Source organism: Chanodichthys erythropterus, chromosome 11 (genome assembly GCF_024489055.1).
Source record: "Chanodichthys erythropterus isolate Z2021 chromosome 11, ASM2448905v1, whole genome shotgun sequence".
Classification (NCBI taxonomy): domain Eukaryota; kingdom Metazoa; phylum Chordata; class Actinopteri; order Cypriniformes; family Xenocyprididae; genus Chanodichthys; species Chanodichthys erythropterus.
The window spans coordinates 24,779,457-24,803,409 of NC_090231.1; the positions used below are offsets into that span (position 1 = coordinate 24,779,457).

At 38.6% G+C, this 23,953-nt stretch overlaps 1 protein-coding gene across 1 annotated transcript in view; it reads right to left on the reverse strand.

The window, feature by feature from the left end:
* adamts18 (ADAM metallopeptidase with thrombospondin type 1 motif, 18) overlaps positions 1-23,953 on the reverse strand; it is a 58,907-nt gene that overhangs the window by 32,698 nt on the left and 2,256 nt on the right. The window contains exons 4-12 of the mRNA XM_067400609.1: positions 7,041-7,314; positions 6,492-6,691; positions 6,295-6,378; positions 5,270-5,429; positions 4,552-4,657; positions 3,692-3,829; positions 2,364-2,517; positions 1,234-1,329; positions 351-499 (exon numbers count right to left, since the gene is read on the reverse strand). Of these exons, the coding sequence (XP_067256710.1) occupies positions 351-499; positions 1,234-1,329; positions 2,364-2,517; positions 3,692-3,829; positions 4,552-4,657; positions 5,270-5,429; positions 6,295-6,378; positions 6,492-6,691; positions 7,041-7,314 (1,361 nt within the window). The remainder of the gene's footprint in view (positions 1-350; positions 500-1,233; positions 1,330-2,363; positions 2,518-3,691; positions 3,830-4,551; positions 4,658-5,269; positions 5,430-6,294; positions 6,379-6,491; positions 6,692-7,040; positions 7,315-23,953) is intronic.

A 23,953-nucleotide genomic window follows, 5' to 3' on the forward strand; every position in this document is an offset into this window, starting at 1 on the left:
TCAGGGCGTAATCTCGAGTCGCAGTGGGTCAGTTGGTCAGATAACACATGTGCTTCCACCACTCACAGATAATCTACCATTCATGGCAGCCTAATGATGAACAAGTGCCATTCACTTCTCACTGCAGTGGCAATTTTAATGAGCATAAACAACCTGCCACAGCACAATATTTTAAAAAGCTTATTTTGCAATCGAATGCCATGTTTATCTGGATTTCCTCTCTAACACAAACTGAATTTAACACCCTATTCTTCAAATGCATAATGGTTCATTCAAAATACGAAAATGATGTCTCAATATCTGAATCTGAGTCTGAAGTGCAGTGTCTGAAACTTTGAGTTGTTGGTTACCTGGGGCTGTTGCATGATCTCTCTCGGTACATGACTCCTCCACCACAGGTACGCGAACAGTCGGACCACTCGGACCAGCCTGACCACTGGCCATGTACAGCTCTAGGACCATGATCACCAAATTTGACACACTGTCCTCTCCGGCACCACTGCATAATGGGAAAGAAAAAGAAAGGCCATCTTTTGCCATCACCTTGATCAGTAATGTATGAAAACCTATTTCATCCTCAGATTAAAAAAAAGAAAAAAAGTTCAATATAAAAAAAAAACCTGCCACATTTTTTCTTTATTTTTCACATTGTGACTTTATATCTTGCAATTACAACCTTACAATTTCGCAATGTTATATTATTTGTCACAATCTTGCGATTATGACTTTTTCTTGGTTATTGGTCCAACTTTATATCTCATAGTGTGGCTTTCTATCTCATTTTAGACTTGGCTCAGATCTCACTATCTTATAATTAGTGAGATAATCATTTGTATCTGAGGCATAAAAATGTGTTTACATTTTTAAACTGATCTCTTTCATGTAAAAGAGAAGGTATGAGAGGGGATGTAAAGTAAAGGAGAGAGTGTATCTGCCGAGGAGATCTTGAGCCTGCTGGTTTGGGATGGAGCCCAGAGTTACACCTGGAGAGCAGGACTAGGCCCAGCCAAGCCACACAGTCCCACACATCAGCACCTCTAACCCTCATCCCCATCAACCAGTGGAAAGACACGCAGGACCAATCCTTATGGAACATTTACACAAAGCAGGGAACAATACCGCAGGTGTGCATGAAGAAAGATGCAGAGAGAGACTGGTCAGTCTGTATTCATCCTTAATGGTGGTTCAGTGAGTTCAGACAGAAAAAGGTTGAACAGACAAACACTCACTCACCATGTCTAGTCCACAGATGGTGCCCTCAGCAGCAGGCATGAACTTGGTCTCACAACGATGCCCTGTTCTATGGCACCACAACGATTTACAGATGTCCTGGTGGGTACAAACATACAGAAAGCACAGTCAAAGACGAGCCTGCTCCCGCTGGGAACCCTTCAACCTCCTTGGCTTGCACCTCACCACGCTGACCTCTTGTTTCTACAGCAACGGCCAATCAACTTTCCCAACAAATAAAAAAGCCTGTCAAAATCAATCACTGTGCTGCCCAAAAGAAACACGCTATTATCATTGCATTTTGTTTCTTCCCACAATACAACGATAATAGTGGGTGATGAGGGGTTGGGAGACCGGCCACTCCTGGCCGACGGCCCGATTGCATCTGGCAGACAGTGAGAGAGAGTCGTGGTTTACAAAAGCTAGCAACACTAGACTCTGGATCACCGGGTAACTAACATTACTAGCTCCCACGGCTAATTACATCTTAACGACTTTGTGACAAGGATGGGATGGCTTGGTGGGACAGAAAACAAAAACATTGGGTTTAATCTCCACAATCATTCTTAATTAAGATGTACAGCTGCCTTCCATCGAGGTCGACCTTCAAGACTCGTTTCAGCGCACGTACAAGGTCTCAGAAGAGCACAAAAGCAACAGAGATCTCTCAAAGAGGAAGTCCATAGCATGAGAGCTAATCCCACAGATAGACTCTCGCAATGTTCATTTCCCAAGCATAACTATTTGCATATCAATGTGTGCATTAGACGCTAAAGTCTACAGCGGATGCCAAAGGGGGCCCTGTCCATCTTTGTTGTACCTTTGTACATGGACTGTGAATGAAGATTTAGAGTAGATTTTGATGCAATGGGTTTCCTCTCAGTAGTTAATTTTCTTTCCAAAGCTCCGATGTGTGTTTGTGTTGACCATGACGTCTATATACACAAACATTACAGGTTAGAGCACATTTAAATATCTGAGACCCCAAATTAACTCAATCTCTGTGAATTCTGTTATGGCATTGTGTTTTGTCAAAAAGATTGATTGAAGCTGAATTGTTTAACGAGTCATTTGATGATTCCAACATGTGTTCAAACAGATTTAAAAGCATATTTTGAAGAACTATGGGTTACCTTTACAAAGTCCAGGCTGCACAGTTTGGCCTTTGAGCCAAACTGCCATTTGCACTGTATATCGGCATCGTACAGCTGACCAGGAAGCTGCTCAGGGTACTTGTACTGGCTTATTTGCTTGGGCTCATCCACTAGACACGAAGCCTGAGCTGTACTGTGAACATAAATGCATGCAAAGAAATATGAAAATAGAAACAGGCATTAAAAAATTACCCTATTATATGTATCTCAAACGGGGAAAACATCGTATTATGTACAGTATATATATTAAATAAAATATTAAATATAAATAATTTATCAAAATATATTATGAAATAATGTAATATATTAACAGGGGTGCACATAACCGGTGCGCAAGCATTGTAAAAATAAAATATGTGCACCAGAAAACATGGAGGGAAGCACGTTTGAGTACCAACATTTTTGGGGACCGGTTCTCAGGGACACCTTTACTTACTCATCTGGTTTTGGTGTTGGTATTTCACTCATGTTTAACAATGTGTTGCTAAGGGTATATCTCTGGTAAGATAGCAATCACGATAATAAGTGTGTTCTTTAATTATTAGGGGTGCGACGGATCGCAGTTAATCCGTGATCCGTATGGATAAAACTCAACGGTCTCAACTCAAATTTAACCATCATAGAGTGAAAGTTTATCATTTGTATGTGTTTTGTCTCGCCAATTATAACACATTCAAACGATTTTAAAAGCGGAAGAAGAGTCCAAAATCAGGACTCGTGAGCTGTTATCTGTGCCACACCTGAAGTGTGCGCACCGAATTGATTCCTCTTTCGCGTTTACTTTCGCTTGAATGGACATATACCACAAAATTATGTCAAAATACCGGTCTCAGCAAGTATTCTTTTGGTTATGTCATTAGCAAACAGTTGAGAAAGAAACCGGGTATGTGTCAGTATATTCAGTCCGTGCGCGTGTATTCTGTTTTAAAGTGACAGCAGCCTAATATTCTTGCTGTTTCCTGTGTCATTAATGTTAATAAAAAATAAATAAATAAATAAACATCATTATCATTATTTACCATGTTCAAGAGAAAAGAAGATAGTGAGGAGAGCAAAGTGTGAGTACCAAGCAACATCATCAGGTGCTCCTTTACCAGACCAAAAAAGTTATGTGCGCCCCTGTATATTAACATGCATTTTTTCGATATATTTACATATATTGCATATCTATCTATCTATCTATCTATCTATCTATCTATCTATCTATCTATAAACCAAATTATAGTTTAATTAAATTTCTAAAATATACTAATATACTACTTTTGTCTGATGGTGAATATAATGCTATATGTGAAGTGAAAGTTTACCCTAAAAATCGGTTCAGGTATTGCCGACTACAGGCAGACCATGAGAAAACACCATTATTCCCAGCCAATGTGGGAGACATTATGTTTCCTTCAGTCTTCCGGCAGGGATTCCCCTCTCCGTCATGGATCATTCCAAAACTGGGGCAAAAAAAAAGGAGGGAACAAAAGAGGGAGAGATGGAGATTGTGAGTTTTACCCAGTGAGACTATTAATGTACAACCTCAGGACAGAAACCACTCCCTGAGTCAGGTGAGACATTACCTCTATAACTGAAAGCTCTTTCATCCCACAAACCTCTTCAATAATCTCTGTATTCTACTGACTGACTGAAATGTGTGATTCACACTCACACATTTACATGCTAACTTTCATCAGCCCTTTGAGAATCAGACCAATTAATGCATCAGAATAAACACATGCACTATAGTCACGTAATTCAGACACGAACAGTATTGCACGATGTGCCATTTTTTTTAATAATGACCACTCCTCAATAAATGTATGATTAATGACTGTTGGCCGGTGAAGATTTTGCCCCAAACACCAAGCACATTGGAGGTGCACGTGTCCATTTAATTTGACCAAAATGTTTTAAGCACTGAGAATAACAAATCCCACAACATGTTATCAGCCTGGTGGTTCTCCAGGATAGATTTTGTTCCAGTTTATGTTGAGAATACGCCAAAGGACTAAAGGACTCAAAATGCGGCTGTCATAAAAACAAAGTCTCAGACGAACAACATAAACTTCCCCTTATCACAATGGCAACCGGCAAACACAAACAAAATGTTTGCCTGTTGCACAGCATATGGTTTCCCAAACTGAAATTGTATGGGACCTGAAATAATGAGTGAACGTACTTATGTCCTGACTCGTGGGCGATGGTGAAAGCGAGACCCAGCCCTGTGTCTTCATTAATCGTGCAGCTACGATATTTGCTACACATCCCACTTATTGGTGCAAAACCTGCAGACAGAAAGAAACAGCAAAACATGGGTGGAAGAAGAAGATATATGAATGACATTGATGCATGTTGGGAACGTGAATCAAATTGATTGCTTACACAGTCATTACAATCCAAGAGGTCTGGATGAAAACAATAATGGATGATTTAAGTATCGCTAAACACACCACAATGTTTTCAAACTTATAGAATTTGAAAAAGGATCCAATTACTTTCAGACTATTTTTCTGACTGCATGGTCTCAGAAGAAGCTTTGGCTTGAGTTTCATATCATACAGAGGCAATTTAAAAGCAGTGCTCTCCCCTTTGCCATACATTCAAAGGAGTGCATACTTGTGGTTTGGAGCTTCAGAGCTGAATTCATTACATTTGGCTGACGCCTCTATAGTAAAAACCGAAAAAACTGCCAACTGACTGCAAAGTGGATTTGAGCTTTCTTGGATTCATTCAGGTGAAGTTCTCTGCCTGAGGGCAGACTTGGACACACATCACCAACCACAAGCTCTTTCTAACCTTGCCATTGTGTAATTCAGCCTCCTGCAACTCAATTAGCCACTGACATCACAACACATGAGCCATTTCTGCTGCTGGATGGTGAATGTCAAGTGTCTTACCCAAGGTGTCACAAGGTTCATTCTTCCAGGAGCAGATGTCCAGCCCTGTCAACAGTATAGCATGGTCGTGCCGCTTGCCATTTTTACCTAACAGGCCTGATTGCCACTGGCAGAAGCTGTTGAGGGATTGGTCTGCATGGTGGTTGATAGACAGGCCCAGCTGACAGCAGTGAAACCAAGACAGATGAAGTGTTCAGAGGGGTGGTGAGAGAGATAAGAGAGTAATGAATGATCAGGCATCTGTCATGTTTGAAAGAAATGGAAAAAATACTGGGATTCTTTAAAAAAAAAAAAAAAAAAAGACATTACACATCAAATGTAATAAATTAGCTATAGTGACTGGTGTTTCCTGCACTATTTTGCACAAAAGCAAATTAAATCATATTTCGTATCAGTTATTCACTGTAAACCCTAATAAGGTGAGACTCTCAAAAGATTTGAGAAAAAGTGATTCCCTCAGTTCAATTGAGTAATGGGGAAATTGACAACTCAATTTAATTGAGTTGACCTAATGTGGTCTTTTCATTGAATTAACTTAAATGTTTAAGTACAGATAACTTAAAAGCAAATAATAATGTCAAGAAATGTCTTTCTGTTGAGCTGTCCTCACGGACTTCACTCAAAAACATTCATGAACAAACTACTCTTGTAAGCCAATTCTTTTTGTGAATCAAAATCATACAGCATGATCAGTATAGTGTGATTCCTGAATTAATGACTCTTATGAGATGATTCTTTGCAGTGAATAAAAACATGATTCCCAAACAAATCACTTTTTAATTAATCAAAAACAAACAGTATGACTAAAAACTTTCAAAAACAATCTTATAAGCCAGTTATTTTTAGTTAATAGTTAAAAAAGACAAGGTACTGGTTTAAATCATCAGAGCAGTTACTGAATCAACAACTGACTTGCATTGTTTTAATTGATGTCCATATGGATGGATGGATGGATGGATGTTTACTGTACATGTATGTACCCATGTATGTATTTATGTATGTATGTATGTATGTATGTATCTTACCGGATCTTTCTCAAGTAGCAGGAGACTGACGACAACAATGTTGATATCATTTCCAATCGTTCCATCTTTGAAAAGACTGGAGACCTGTTTAGCACAACAACACTTTGCATATAACTATAGGAAGAAGTAAATGTTGCAATGAACATGCCGGATCAAAGTGTCTTCTCAATAACAATGCTGCTGATAGCTCTGCTCACCATGTTCATGACAGTAAGGACATAAGTAGTGACGTTCTCTCTTCCATGTTTCTCCAGCATTTTCCTGTCTGCCACCACCAGAGTTTCCACGTTCAGACCACCCTCTTTGCTCGATGTAATCTCTGAGCGTTTCACCCGGCTTTGCTGCTCGAACTCATCAGGCATGAAAAAATGATCCTCTGTAGGAGGCTTGGGAGTATCTGTAGTTAGGATGAGGTTGAGAGTGATAAAAGTATGGAAACTCATGAAAAAGAGTGAGAAAAACTGGAAATCGCCTCATATAACCGCTTTTCCTTTTTCCAAGCTTGCTCCCTGATAAAAGTGCCAGAGAGGTGATGACAGACCAGGAAATACACAATCATAAACTTCACATGCTGTTTCCGAGCTTTCATTCATTTCCGTACAAAAGACGATAATGACACCGTAACTTTTGGAATCAAGTATCTTAGAGAGCTTTGCTGTTATACGCATACTGACGAATTCTACAAGTAAATCATGTTTGATGTGCTTTCCATCTACATATAGCTCAAAGGAAATTTCCTTACATACATTGCTTGCGGCGTCCGCAGAAGTGTTGCCTCTGGAGCTTTCCGTGCTGGTAGTCATGGTGACGGTGATGATGGTGGTGGTCCTCGTAGGGGTTGTTTGATTTAAAGCCGCTGGTCCAATCAGACTTATCAGAATGCACTCTACGCTCAGCTGATCGCTTGTAGATGACATGTGGGTGATGTCCAGAGGGGGCGCTGTAGTTGTGTTGTAAAGCCAAATGCTGCGGTAGCGGAGTGATAAGAAGTTCCTCACCAGAGAACCGGATCAGACCTGACTGCAGAGAACAGAGGAAGAGGGAGTTATGAGAAGCTAACCATATAATAACAAACAATGAGGTTGGACTCCATGTCAGAGGTATATACACTACTGTTCTGGGGTCTGGGGTCAGCAAGATTTTTTAATGTTTTATAATGTTTTTTAGTATCTAATGTTTACCAAGGCTGCAAATTTTATACATTATAATATGCTGATTTAGTATTAAAGAAACATTTCCTATTTTTTTCAATGTTGAAAACAGTTGTGCAGCTTAATATTTCTACATTTGTTTCAAGATTGTTTGATGAAAAGAAAGTTCAAAAGAGCATTTATTTGAAATAGAAATCTTTTGTAACATTATAGAAGTCTTTACTGTCATTTTTATCAATTTGATGCATCTTTGCTGAATAAAAGTATTAATTTATATTATCTCGTTAGATGACTGTTATTAAAAGTCTATATGATTTTGTCTAAACAAATTCAAAATAAAAAATACATTAAATGTTTTAAATGCTATATAAATCTTGGCATCACAACATTATTGTGTACAGTATGAAAAATAAAAATAAATTTTGAGATTTTAGTGTTTTAAAGATAAACTTTAAGTGAGGGTTAGACAATGGCAAAGGTAATCTAAATGTAAAAAAGGGGGCAATGAGCATGAACTAAATATCCAGTATTGGCCGATATATATCTAATATTTACAAAATTGTTCTCTAATATAGGTTGATAACTGATACCGGTATATTGTGCATCTCTAATTTCCAATACAGCAGGCTAAGGGAATATTGAAGTTGAGCTCCATTGACAGCATCTTCTGCACATTATACAATAATTGCCCAAAAGATTTCCATTGCAAACATGTTGACACGACTGTCATCATGTTTATTGTTTTGTTTTGACAAACTGAGGGTGTATTTGTGCTTGTGCTCAGTGGTAATCAACAGCATGCAACAGATGCTGTCAACGGAGGTCAGCTTCTAGTTAACCAGGAATATTCCTAAAAGGACACATTAGCCTCGAGATAACCCTCCAGACTGAGTTAAAATCAGAGCACACAGATGTGGGACTGAAAATATATCAAATCAAAGGCATGGAGGTATTTAGGTGAGTTTGATGTCATGGAAGAAAAGCCCTCCAGGAGACCATCGACTTTAACATTCCTGGTTGTGGGGGATTCATGGTCCCTCCAGCTCAAACGGTGGTTAAAAAACAGCTGTTGCAGTGTCACAAAAAACGGGCATCACCATAGTTACAGCTGTCAGTACACAATAAACAAATGATGACATGGCAGGATGTAGAGCAGCCCGGGGCTTCTGAAGGCATCTTAAAGAGCTGCCCATTTATCAAATGTTTCAGTACAGAGAGCAGAAGAAAGTTCATATGCAACATAACCTTTCACCAGCTTGTTTTACAGTGACGATTAGCATTGCCACAAGCCAGCCATGACAGGTATGATAGACTATCATATCTACATCCTCTCTCAACAGCACTCAGCCCTTAAAAATCTCTAATTAACTCCCTTTTTTGAAGGAAAAGGAAACCTGAGAAGTAAAAGTGAGGAAGCCTATACTGTACATAACCATGCTGTGTGGTTATTATTAAAGTCAAGTATAAAAGACAGTTCTTGTTTTTTGGTACATTTCAGTATTTATTATAAATGTGCTCTTGTAATCTTTAATCAAAGTAATTTCCCCTCCCTCCTGCAACAACATCTCGGCTGTGTCCGAAATCACCGACAATAGGGCACTATTTGAAGGGACAACCATTTGTAGTGCCTGAAACCATGATTGATGTTATCTTGTGCATTCATTCAATCCCATAATGCACTGCGATAACGAATATACAACTGATGTATGCTCAACAGCTAGAGAATACCCATAATGCACTGTGAGGGTCATGCCGAATGAATTCCCGCATCTAGCCAGAACATGGTGCTCACAGCTGAATCATCTATCTATCTATCCATTTTCCAAACCGCTGGTCCAATGTAGCTACAGCGTAATATCATACAGGTATAAATGTCTTTTTAATTGATTATTAAATTGTTTACTTAAGGTTTATACATGCTAGTTTCCATGACAGAGTTCAAGATAAATCTTTTCATTACTACTGGAGCTGCCAGTTTTCTAAGTTTCAAATGATCATTAAATTGCAAACACAAACTATGCAGAACACAAGAGTCCGAATTCACTCACTTGTTTTCATTCGCTCCTTCAAGTGTACTATATTAGTGGACTAATGTAGGGAATAGTGAATGAGCGTATAGGGACTATTTCAAATAGGTATAGGGGGCTCTCTTGATTACATGTTTACTGGCACGAAGGTGGGACAACCTGTCACTCACATGAGATCACAGTAACAGCAAACAATAATGCTCCGACGCTCCAATCAATTACCGATGGACAAAGTCCTGCCCTCAGATATGTCACAATAGGGAAGAAAAGACTATCACAACTTCAGTTTCATGACAACTTTAATTCTGCAAACCTGGTTGACCATTTCTAACATATTCCAACCCGATCTCACAGCAATTTGTATGTATTTTACGAGATGGGTAATTTGTATGAATTCGTACAAGTGAGGTCACACGAATTTATACGAATTAGCCACCTGTGAGATCTCGTTTTATGCTAAATTGTAAGTTTTTTGCTAAATTGTGAGTATTATACTAGTTACCGAATTCGTATGAATTCGTATGAATGACCTACCCCTAAACCTACCCGTCACTGGGGTTTCAACAAATATGAATTTCGTAAAATACGTATGAATTGGTCGTGAGATAGCATTGAATAATCACATTAATATTAATTGAAAGATTGAAATCCCATAACCCAGTCTCCTATCGTCCATGTGTGTCTGTCTGTGTTGCTTGGGGGAGTTTTATTTATCTTGTAGAGCTGAATTAGATGGCATGTTTGAGAGGTAGGTGGAGGAGGTCAGATATTCATGAGCAGTTGATTAATGAGGTGTGGGGTCAAAGGCGAGCACAAAGCTTATCGTCTGCTACGATAGTGACACGCATTGGTGCCCTGGGACACATCCACAACAAGCCAACACATGCACATACTTAACCATTTCTAATAAAACATGTCAAAGCTTAATTGCTTCATTATAAGTCATATACATGTGTCTCCAGATTTATTTGGTTTGGGTGAGTGTTTCTACAATGCTGTTTCCAGCAAAATACAGTAATATTCCAGGGTGAACCACTTTTCAGAACTGTACTGCGAGAAGGAAAAACAATATATGCCAGCTTCATTAAGTAAACATGTACTACACATTCAGGTCTCATCCTTTCCTTAGTTTTGCATAATGAATCTTTTCATTGTATTCAGTAGGACCCTGCGATTTCTGCAATGTGGAAAATGCAGAGGGAATAAAAATAGAATGTCCCAACAAAATTTGGATGAATAAATCAAAAGTTGGGCTGTACAAAAATCGTAATATGAACTAGTGGCTGTGAATATGAAACCACAAAAGACTGCTATTTAAATATGAAGTCTGCATATTCTGCACGTCTCTGTATGAATGAGCGGCTACTACACATAGCCTACTGAAGCACGCATGGTGTTTTTAGTGTCTGCCGCCTCTCTATATGAGGACATGAACACTTCATCTTCAGAGCTGTTTTGTGAGTTCACTTCTTTAGAAACTCAAAGGTCTTCACTTGTTTTGTTTGGTTTAACTTCAAGAAATTATGACAGAAATATATTATTATTGTACAGTAGGATATAGTTTTCAAAGTAATAATTTATTAAAATTGTATTGAAGGAATATCACATAAAAATACGAGGTACTCAATATTAACATTTTCTGTTGATTTTATTGTTTAAAAATATCACACTTTTGCAATCATGCTGTTTGTCCAAATTTGATTTTGAATTTTTGTAAAAAGTTGTGTTCTTTAGGTTTATACACTGTACATACAGCACACAATACATGTGTGAAATTAATTTTTTTTATCAATGACTGTTTTACTGCTCTTGCAGACAGGCTAGAGTGGAGTAAATGATAAAATAGGTGTATCTCTGTTGATTTATTGACTTTTGTCTCTTTCCTGTTCAATAATTGCACTCTCTGTATATGGTCAAATAAAATGTGACCACTAATTTATCGATAATTCAGTAACAATGACTACACTCAGCACCTCCTGACAGGCCCGGCTTTGCTAAGTGGGAAGTGTTGCAGTTGTAAAATAGGTCACGTTACTCTAGTCATCAGTGCCAGGACCATATACAGTCTGGCAGAGCCATTATTACCAAAGAGACAAACTTCTGAGAAGGCAGCTGACTCTCTCTCTCTCTCTCTCTAGGTTTCTAGGTTATTGTGAGCAGTGTGAGGAATATTTTACCTACTTAACCATGAAGATATAATAAACAAACTGTGCTAAAGATGAGCCCGTCTGTCCTGTCAGTTTGGCTTGGGGATGAAATAAATACTGAATGTTTTCTTAAATACTGGCTACATGACACAAATTCAAACATAATATTTAGAGACTTGCGGTGTCGTAAAGTAACTATATGTCACGGGACTGTGCGTCTTCCTGAATGACTTGAGTTGAGGTCATCTTCCCTCTTTAAGACAAGATCTTTAACCTCTGTCTCCCAAACTGCTGAAACTCACACATTCCGTCTGGCTTTGGAATTCTACCTAATCCCACCCTCCACGAACAGGCAAATCCTTGCAGAATAGCTGTGCATTCAGTCACTGATTTAACCCTCTTGTGTTCTTCATGCCCCTGTGTGTTTGATCCCGCATGCCCCAACCCCTCCCGTCTCACAGGTGGCAAAGTAAACACAGGGCACTCCCAGGGCTGAGGCGGTACCCGCAAAAGCCCATGCTGTGAAAACAGCGGTAAACCATGGCAGGCTGCCGCAATGATCTGGGGCATCTGCTCCCACCGTTAAACACAGGGCAACAAGGGCACTCGTCTCTCTCCAGCCACGCTGACCTCTCCTCTCATGGCTAATAGCTTTCTTCCACTAACTGAAGGCAACAAAACTGAGATGACTGATGTGAGATAGTTAGTTTTTACCAACATCTACAAACATGATCTCAAGAAATAGAGAGAACTCAAGCAGTGATCATCAGTATATCAGTTCATTGCAGAAACTTTGCAATGCATTTAATTTTGAACATAAAAAATGTGTATTTTTATATTTGCTAAAAATAATAAATATATTAAATGGGTAGTTCACCCAAAAAATAAATATTATAAACATTATAAATTATAAACATATATAAACATTGATCAGTGAACATCACTCAATTGCTCAACTATGGTATACGGAAGCTCAACTGTACTTGCCTGACGCGCAAAAACAAAAATTGTTGTTCTGGCGGAAACTCAAATGTGCTGGCGTGACACATGAGAATGATTGGTTATCACATCAAGCAAGCAAGCATGAGTTTCCGTTGACCAAATTTGAGTGCTCTATGTGTTCATTGATATTCTAGAATGCTTTGAACACTGAATCAGAATTATACATTTCCATGTCAACAGTATCAACACCAAAATAAATCTGCAGCAGTCAGGTACAAGCTCTCTTCGTTGTTTACATTCATTTTTATTGTAATGTTATGTGCTTTGAGACATGAGGAAGTTTAACACCATCTCTTGTGGTGCTTAACCGACAGCAGCTATGAGTGTGTCTTTTTCATGTGTTTTGGAGGAGGCGTGGCTTTGGACGGCGATTTGCAGGTAGGGTGCTTTCAATGCTAGCAGGCTAACATTAGCATTTCCCAACTGCACCTTTAACATTACTTATCAATGTTAATTAACATGAACTAATAATGAACTCCACTTCTACATAATTTATTAATCTTTGTTAATGGTAATTTCAACATTTACTAATACATTATTAAAATCAATACAGTGTGGAGTAACAAACAAAAAATGAACTGCTGTATTTTTATTAACAAAGATTAACAAATACAGTAACAAATGTATTGCTCATGGTTAGTTCATGTTAGTTAATTCATTTACTAAAGTTAAAGAACCTTTTTGTAAAGTGTTACCAAAATATCTTAATTGAAACAACATGAGGGTTAGCAAATTATGACAGAATTCATTTTTGAGCAAACTAACCCTTTAAGTGTCCTTTATTCTTTATTTTATTGTAGCCCCACATAAAAAAAATAATAAAAAAAATAAAAAAAAACCTATTGTGACCACTTTAGCTAAAATCATCAAAAAAATTTCTTAAATGCAAAATATTACTTAAATGCAAAACGTTACTGCAGGACACTGCTGAGCCCTGCGATTATAGCAATCATTAAAATGTAGAATCTGCAAATACACACAATCAAACATATAGGCTACCACTACTAGTAAAAATGTAATGGACACTGTGGAGCATAACCATATTGGATGTAAAAGTGTATTCCACTGCCTCAGGACATCTATTATCATTCACACTGTCTGTGAGTGTGGGTTTCATTTGATTCATGTAGGAGTCATAGAGTGCGCCACTGTAAAACTGAAATCTGCATTCAAGCATTAAGAACATCAAATGCAAATACAGACTATACACAAGACGCAAGTTAACGTCTGCCACATACAAATCTACCAAAGAAGGGCAGCATGTAATTTACTTTCTTTAAATAACAGGGTTAAGATTCTTTTTTGATGATAATAGTGCGGAATCACCCTATTATTAGTGTATTGGAATTACAGTGTAGTTTTGCATTAAAACTTTACTCACAACCAAAAAGCCAATGCCATTGATCCACGTTCTGCACAAATTATGAAACACCGCTTTCAAAAATAACTGGACAACTCCCGACGCTGTGATGTGGGTTTGCATTTGAAACCACACTGACAGAAAAAAATTAACAATTTCTTTTCACTAATTTTCACTTGCCCTCAGAGTTGAGTGGGGATGAATGGCTCCAAAAGCTGGCATTTTCAAAAAACCTGACAGATTTTGTTTTCTGGCATTTTCTGAACAAACCATGTTAGCACATTATTTGAGATGAGCTTCCTGCAGCGAAGCCCTCCCCGTACACGGCACCCCGCAAGCATGTGTTTAACCAACATCCTGAAGGACCACTGCAAGTCCACCTCACACAATTATCACACATGTATTCCATTTGTTTTAGAGACATAACAAACTTTACTGTCAAATATCTAACAACTTAGTCCAGCAGTTAGCAGATGGAGGTGCTTTGCTTCGATAATGGGGGTAAATGGATTCCATCTGGGGCCATCTGTTTTTTGGCCATTATTTCTGACGGGATGCAGAAAGAAAGGAGCTGGCTGAAGACATGAGAGAGGAAACTAACTGAAGAACTGCAGGGATCCTATTATCACAACATCAATTTTCTTTCTCTCTCTCTCTCTCTCTCTTCTAATTTCATTCTAAAAGAGGAAATTAAGATCAGTATTCAGGTTCAGTATTCAGATCCGATGCTACTGAACAGGGGTTCATGAAGGAACTGCAGGGGGTTCATGAGTTGATTAAATAACTGTAAATCATAAAAATAAATTAAATTGATTAATTGATTACATCATAATATATATATATATATATATATATATATATATATAGATAGAGAGAGAGAGAGAGAGAGAGAGAGAGAGAAAGAGAGAGAGAGAGAGAGAGAGAGAGAGAGAGAGAGAGAGAGAGAGAGAGAGAGAGAGAGAGAGAGAGAGAGAGAGAGAGAGAGAGAGAGAGAGAGAGAGAGAGAGAGAGAGAGAGGATTAAATGAAAAAAATCAAAATAAAATACATAAAATATTTGTTTGTAATTTGTTAACCTGCATGTCATGTGACCATCGATCAACATCAGAGAACTGTGGATTTGTGAATGTATTGTTAAATTATTGATTTAGTCACTTAAAATCTCAGGGAGCACTTCAGCTAAATATTTCCCGTCAAAGTGGTTGGGCAGACAAAAAAAAAAAAGGGTATTTCTGCTGTAGAATATATTACTGATCTGCAGTGTGTTTTATAATAATGTGTGACGGGTGATCACATAATTACACAAGTCCCTAACTACAGCCTTCTACAAAAACCACCTGACTACTTAAAGCCTATTACACTCGAGGGAGCGAAGGGAAGCACTCAACCACAGTCTCTTCTTCTGGTTTCACATTCATGTGCCAGACTTCAAGTTATCTCCTTCAAGAAACACTTGTAAGGGATGTAGATTAGAGGGCCACTGTCTGCTGCCAGATAAACACGTTCATTTTCACAGCGAACAGAAACCATGAGAGCTCTTTTAACTCTCACTCCCCTCACTGAGTCGGAGTCTTCACATATTCAAAGGAATATAAGATGTTGGGAGTTAAATAATAAACCACGATCCTCAAAGCAGCTCTCTATGGATGACTTAACCACAGGGATCGTCTGTTTTATGTGGTTTCATGAGATCTGTCTTTGACTACATCACTAGTGAGTCTTCAGTGCAAGTATGGAAAATAATTTATTGCCTGTCTCTGTGATTCTATGAAAAGTAATTAGCATCTCTTTGTGTAAACTGTGAGTGTTGTTAAAGCCTCCAACCATGGTATTATAATCTAGATGAGTAAGTGCTTACATGCTGTTAAAGGCTGCAAGGGAGCAGTGAGAAACCCAAAGCTGCTTATTACCCTGCTTTAAAACACATCTGCATTCCACCACTGGGTTACATCTGACCAGAGCATCAACTCTACATGGCTACAGAGGGGTGAGAGTGTGTGTTTGTGCGCTCAGAAAAATAATGGACACTTGAGGGGCATTTGTATATTGGAGATCTACACAAACTCACAAACTGCACTTAACACTGGGATATCTAGAATCTTGTTAAACTCAGAGTTATATATACAGTGTATCCAGTAATCATTAACCCCAGGTAAACACATTATGATGTATGATATATGCAACAAGACTATGTTTACCTGGGGTTAATGATGACTGAATTAACAACAAATGTCCAAAAGCATGTCTTCAAACTGCAATTAACAGGCATGTGATCAGCTAAAGAAAGAAAAGAAGGAAAACCTGACCCCACCCCCAACAATTATTATTATTGAAAAATTACTACTGTGCTGTATCATTATTATTTTATTTTTATTCAGGGTTTTTTCAGAACAACAGTAAAATTACAATACTAACACTGAAGAGGACATTGCCTAGATTTACTGCTCAACTTTGATACAGTTTTGGGATGCTCTACATAGATGTTATGCATGTGGTGTTAGCACATTGTTGAGTTAATGCAGTAGGGGTGTCCAGAGTTCTAAAAAGGGGGGCCGTGGCAAGGCTAAGGGATAGTGTACAGTCAGCAGATTATTATGCAAAATAAACTGCTTCAGAAACTTATGCAACTTCTGACACAAAGGGCAAATGGATTTGCAACATTCACTTTGCCACATCCAGTTTAGACAGCCCAAAGACGGTTCACTGCTATTAGTTGTGCATGGGAGAAACTGCAATGCACAATATGGCAGAATACGTCCCGCCTTCTAATTGGCTCCGCTTCCCATAGAAACCTGAAGACTCACGCTTAGGATTGCACATGTGCATTGGCTCGTCCAGCCTGAAAAATAAACTTTTTTAATGCTATTTGAGCATACGAAACAACATTTATGGGACAGCTCATGTCAGATTTCATTGCTGATTTGAAATATGTTTTTAATTGTGAGTTCGCCAAGCAGTTTTTTGAGATTTCAGGATTCCCCCATTCAAAAAGATAGGACTTGGTCTTGGATGCCCTAAACAGCTATGCGAAGGCGTGGCAAATATGGCCGCCGAGTGAACAGACTTTCCTTGAAAGGGACTTTGGACAGCCTTAGCTGTTGCAGCACGGTACAACACGACAACCATCACGTCCAGTGTAGACACTGTGAATCTCTCTATAGACCTTAGTCAGGTTAGATGCCATATTGAATTTTACAAGATTGAAAACGACTGTGAGACTTAGAGTCTTTACATTGGTACTGTATAAAGTATACTAGATCCCATCATTTTCGAAACTGACTGAGTGTTTGTCTGCTGAAAGTTTTTTTTTTTAGAAAGATGTATTGTCAGTTGACAAAACTGCATGTTGTTAAACTACAGTACAAAACACACTGAACATCTATCTCTCATAGCCTCATTTTCATCTGTCAAAAATTAAATATGGTGCCACCCTGACTAAGATCTATTGAGCAAGCTTGAGCAAAATCACAAAGAAAGCTGGTTTATTGTGTAAACATAATAAACTAAACAAGTGAAGTAACTAAAAAGATAAAGCTGCTGCCCAAGCCTCAGATATCACACAGCTAAGTTGTCAATGACAAAAACGTATCCTTTCATAACCCTATTACTCACAGAAAGATGCATGAGCTTGACTAACATAATTAAACCTCAATGGAGAAATGAGAATTTTAAAATGCCCGTCCCAAATGGTCTAAGGCATTAGATATGGGATTCCTTATAATATTTATGGCTTCTTAGAGCTGGTGTGACAGCCACTTCACTACTGCTCATTAGTTTTAGGTCTTCAAGTGAGTGAGAACAAGAGCTATTACAGGACCAGACTGCCTTTCCCCTTCCTTACTTTCTCCCAAAGCCTTTCTCTCTCTCTCTCTCTCTCTCTCTCTCTCTGGCATCCCCAAGCAGCCTCTACATCACTGTCACCACACCGACCACCAGGGAATAGCTCCTGGCAACTCCTATAGTGCTAACATGGCATAACACCCCATGAATTATGAAAGGGGGAGTGGAGAACATTTGTAACTACAAAGAAGCCCAGCATATATTCACTCTGGTTTCAATTTGTCTGTCTGCCCTCCCAAAACTCAGACAAGTATAAATGTCCACCACGTCACCTGAGTATTGTCTCCCATGGTGCAGCGCTTTCGACTCTTAGCTAGCAGACTCAGAGTGGTTAATACATGGGACTGAGTCAAATAGTGGCAGGAAGAGTCCCAGACTGTTCCCAGGCCTGCCCCTGTAGAGATATGTGTAGGGTATCGCTAAATACATCATGATATGATACATCATGACACATATGCTGTGATTCAATACATTGCATTGTCGCTATTTTAAACACATTATTGTAAATCAAACAACAATAGAGACTAAATCAGTGAGTAAAGGTAGTCCAAACATTTGAATAGACAAAGGACCTTTTTTGCCCATTAAATTCCATTAAAAATAAGACCACACTTTTATACTGTGAGAGAAAATGTAAATGTGATACTATAAAATAAAACAATTAAACATTGAATAATTTCCATTTATGTTGTCATTGTTCTAATGCCTTGAGAAAATATTAACTGAAAAATATTACATGTACTGCTAGATGTACAAACATGTTGTAAGTATATACTTTTTTTTTAATATATGCAGATTTGTTTATATTTGTAGTGTTAAAACTATGGCTCTCACCAGAAAAATCATGATTAATCTCTTGATTTACGTATTTGGATTCAAACATTTATTTTTTAACCCTTATTGGTTAACCTTTACCAGGCCCGGACCGCAGTTTGAAAACCTCAGATTTACATGACCTGCTTTTATCATAATCAAAAGAATCATAGTATCTCGATATAGGATTATAATGGCACTGCCCAAAAGTTCCAATGCATCTATGTTTTAATTAGGATGCATGGAAAAAGCTCAAACTGGGAGGCCCCAAACAGCAATCATTTTAGCATAAGTACCAATCATCAAAACAAACATGTCTGATGGAAGCCTCAAAGCATTTTCTCACAATTTCCTGAGTCAAAAAAGCACTACAGATCTGCTCTCGGAGTCTGTATATGGTAATTCCCAGCCTCTCTCTTCCATTGATGTTTGAATGGCCCGGTGCTCTACTCTCACTGCAGTGTATCCAAGCTTTGAGCGCACTGACAGCTTTCCTCCTTTCCAGTCAGAGTGAATTAGCATCACAACTGTCCCTAAGTGCAATCCCACACGTTAGCGCATCAGCTTGAACCAGCAGGTCTTATACTGAATAAACACAGCTGAAGTGCTTCAGCAGCAATTCACACACATACACACCTCACACATTCACAGACAGTCTAGCACCCACAAGGTTCGACTATGGGCCGGGGTGTCCATAAAAGATAAAAGAACACTTTGCCATCAAAAAGACTTGATGAAACACCACAACCCCCAAAGATAGAGAGTCTGTGGGAAACCTGTTTAGCAAAAATGACTATCCCATCATAACTTTGTATATATTGCATAATTGATTCAGGTTTCCGTTTGTTTTTACTCGTTTGCACAGTTTACACAAAATGTATGATTTACACGAATTTACATTTAATGTCACACCAGCTTCTCAGTCAATATGAAGGCTTAAAATTCATTTGATTCATTCAATATGAGTAATAGATCATAAGATTGGTATGCTTGAATAAGTTACTCGGGACTTGGGAAAAGTAATGTCTGAGATGTTTGGAAAGAGCTAAATACAGGAAAGGGCAAATCAAGTGAACCCCCTGCCCTAAAAAGACCTGATTACAAGCTATTCAAAAGACTAGGATGATAATTAACTAAACTCAGTTGTCTGCTTGATAGACTCTAAAACACAGCGCCTACATTCACATTTCTGGCCTAATCACGAAAACTTTGGGTTCATCTCTAAATGAGAGCTAAAGAGAACACCAAAGCAGAACATATGTTACCATTCAAAAGTTTTGGGACCATAAGAGTTTTAAAAAATTTTTAAAGAAGTGTCTTATGGTCCACAGAACTGTATTTATTTAATCAAAATACAGTTAAAACAATAATATTGTGAAAAAGTTGTGTTACTTGATATTTTTGTGGAAAATGTGATATATTTTTTGAATGATGACTAGAAAGTTTCAAATAACAGCATTTAACTGAAACAGAAATATCTTGAAACAATGTAAAAGTCTTCTACTGTCACTTTTGATCAATTTAATGCATCACTGCTGAATAAAAGTATTCTTATATATATATATATATATTCCATTCATAAATGTTGACTGAGATAATTAATTGATTCACAATGCCAACATTTGTAACCTAGTCAACCTATTGTTATCCTACCCAGCAGTGTTTGCTAACATGCTAATTGTTAGCACACAATGGTGCCAGTTAACATAAACAGATAAAGAACATGTCAAGTCTACTGTTTCATTACCTGCTTTAAAAACTTGATCTGACAGGTCTAAGGGTGCACTGAACTGGACTAGCCAGAAATTAGTGCCCAAGTGTCAAACAAATCATAACAACTAAGTAAAGCAACACTGCCAGAATAGTTCATCCATCAACAATCCAAGTTGAATAGTATTATGAAAGATTTCCAAGTCTTTCATTGTGGTACTAGATCCAGTTCTGGGCAGCATGATGGCCCGGCCAGTCAAAACACGTCTAGAAAGCAGGATCAGCCAATTCAAAGGGGGATGGGCTTGAACCTGTCACCATCCATATGGAACAGTGACCCAGAGAAGACCCGAGGATGTGGATTTGTTTATGCATAGGCTGGAAAAGCAACTCTGAACTTGCACGACCATGTGACCCTGAAGCTTGATCCGGTGGAAGTTCTGACCTCTGAACAAGAAGTAGCAGAGCGCCACTTTAGAAGCTCCACCTGCTAATCTGCTTTTATAAACCGAAGCAGCTTGCACTGTGGGATTGGCATTCATGCAGATGCAACCCATCTAGAAGATTTTGAACCAACCTAGAAACAGCACGCATGACTAAACTAATCCACAAATCAACTAGCATTTCATTACTACGATGATGTGTGTTGTTTAAGGGTTTGATGGAAGACGTTTGATCATGCCGTCAAATCTGAGGCCGCACAATCCATTTGAAGCAAGTGATAATAGCAATTGAAGAGCGCTCAGTAATTAAAAACTTTAAATGAGGCAGGGTTTAGCAAATAAATCCCTCTGTTCCTGATTTAAAGGCCGGGACCGCCTGTTCTTCATTCATTTAACAACAGAATCCCTGTCCATCTGCTATGTTGTGCACTGTTTAACAGTGAGCAAAAGGACTAGTACAAGCAAATCAGGCTTTCATCAACTCAGTAACCTAATGAATGACATTACCTCTGAATGTTTTGACTGTGGGGGTTCTCATCCAGATAAGCATTGATTTTACTTTTGGACTGGTATTCTCGCTACACAAAACCTCTCTTCCTCTAAGCAACTGCCTCCTCAGCCTTTCACAGCACAAGGGGTTGCTGCGGATCAGCAGAGGGATGAATGGGTTCTCATTTGTACTTAATCCAAAGCTCCTCATCAAGCGGAGATGACATGGAAGGGTTAAAGTCCTCTGTTACTCATTCTTTTTCAATCCAACAAAGAAAGGGAGAGTGAAAGAGGCAGAGTGACAGTGTGAGAGACCCCTTTTTTCTCAGACATTTCCTTTTTCTTCTGTACATTTAAGCACAAAATCCGAAGGGACACACAGGTCTTGTTTGGCGTCCTGTATATCTGAAATAGGGGCACCTTTATGACCGTCGAGAGAATCACCTAGAGCTCGGGCCATCATTCAAAAAAAGAGCTTCAAAAGAGGGGGGGGAGTAGATCAAAGAGTCCCTGCAGTCTATTCAGATGCAATTGCTCCCAAATCACATTGTGTTGTCACACAGTTTTAAAAGAATGGGTCACTGCTGTTTTATTGTGGAGAAGCTACCACTAATGAAAAGGACAATGCAAAGATTAGCGCTGCCAGCCAAGCGTCTGAAACCTCACTCTGTCTTTAATTGTAGAGAACATGGGAGACAGGAAAGTATGGCAAACACAGAACAAAAGAGCAGGGAGTGGAGGCAGAGTCCATCAGCAGAACTCTGGGCTGGGGATGATTTTACAGTAGCCCACTATCCAAGGTGAGACGTGATCCTTACTGAAGGAAAACATAAAAACCCAAGATATGTCAAATCTCAGTGCTCCATCCCACATAAGCCATGTCTCTACTTTGGTTTACTTCATACTTCAGTGCTCCAGTGAACCTGTTTTACTAAGCTCATCATGCACACTATATGCTATACGCTTAGTGGCACACTATATACTTCCTAAGCTTCAGCAGACACAATATATACTTTACTAAGTATAACTCAAACATGTTGAGACATTGGCAGCTACTTGAAACACGTCCACGTACTTAATGAGTAAATCAAAAATGGAAATGGACCTTCCAAAAGTTCCAAAAATTATTAAGCTAAATCTATAGTCATAGTTTTTCTTGTGAAAAAATGAAATCAAAATTAAACAATGGAACACACTTATTGTTGTGTTTTACCAGCAGAGATCACGGTAGAATCAGTACCCGTATAGCCGAAGAAGCAGAAAAGGTATAAACCCAGGAGACTGACAAAGACAAACAAACAAAACAAACATTAACAGGGCTTCAGTCATCAAATGTTTCCACCTGGTATTAAGATGCGTTTTGGTCAATCGGATCACAAGAGGGCGAGGGAGACATCCTCATTTACACCTGATGTTTTAATCCATTTCTTTTGTTTATTTTCAACCACTTCTGTCCTGATTTCTTCAAGGGGTGGGTCTATGAGTGGGTAAATGTATGAGTTTTTTCAGATGTTTTGATCTAATGTACAAAATAAGTTTGTGCAATTTAAACGCCCCTGGAGACGACGGAAAAACATACGGAGAGCACCAGCTTTCATTTCTGCTCTGACAGCCACAATACCACACCGAACGCTGTGAAATGGTGAGAGAACATTGTGCTTGGTATGTTTTTCATCTTCTGACAAAGTTTAAATCCCGTCTGGCTAGGGCACTTCCCATGTTTACGCATTAGTTCAGTAGGCGGAGAGTAGGCGGTCTTTTACTGGTGTTTCCACTACGAAAGCAATCCAGTCTAATGCGTTTTCAACTATCTCTGGAAGTGGTCGAAAGTGGACAATCTCAAAATATTATACACCCCGTTTACACCTGTATTTAGCGTCGTCCACTTGTGATCTGATCGACCAAACTGCATCTTAATACCAGGTGAAAACAAGGCCTGAATAGTGATTCTTATTTTGTTAAACAGGTAAGCGAATTCATCATTTAAACCACTCTCTTAAACTCACTAGTGAGTTTAATAGACATAAAACTCAAAAACTATCATGCTGATCCACATCCTTACATGGCATTGTAGTATCTAAGTATGCACAAGACACAAAGCCTGTTAGCAACTTAATTATGCTGCCTCTTAAGATGTTGGCTGCATCCAAAATCGCATACTTCCCTACTATAGTACACAGTAGGCATAGAGTACCTGGATGACCTACAACATCCAGCGAGATTCTGAAGTGTGGACGCTTTACTATCCCATGAGGCCACGGGAGAGGATTTGTGAATGGCATTGAAGCAACGTCACTGACACTGATAGGTGACAGCAATTACATTCATACTACACACTTTCATACTGTATAGAATGTACTTTTTAGCAGTCATGAAGTAATTACTTATTCAAAATAAGTACCTACTCAATAGAGTATGTGATTTCGGACGCAGCCATGGTTTGGCCAAATTTGAAGGCAGCTCTGCAAGAGAATCCCAGAGGATCAGTGGAAAAAATCCAAGATGGTGGACACAGCAAATGATATCATTCAGTACTGAAAACAATTAATAAAATAATTTCAAACCAGAAGATTAACCTGAATATTTTTACCAAAACATTTGCTGGGTGAAATATGTTCAGAAATGTTTGCTGCCCATGTAGAACATTTTAAATCAGTCACTTGTGAGGTTCCATTTCA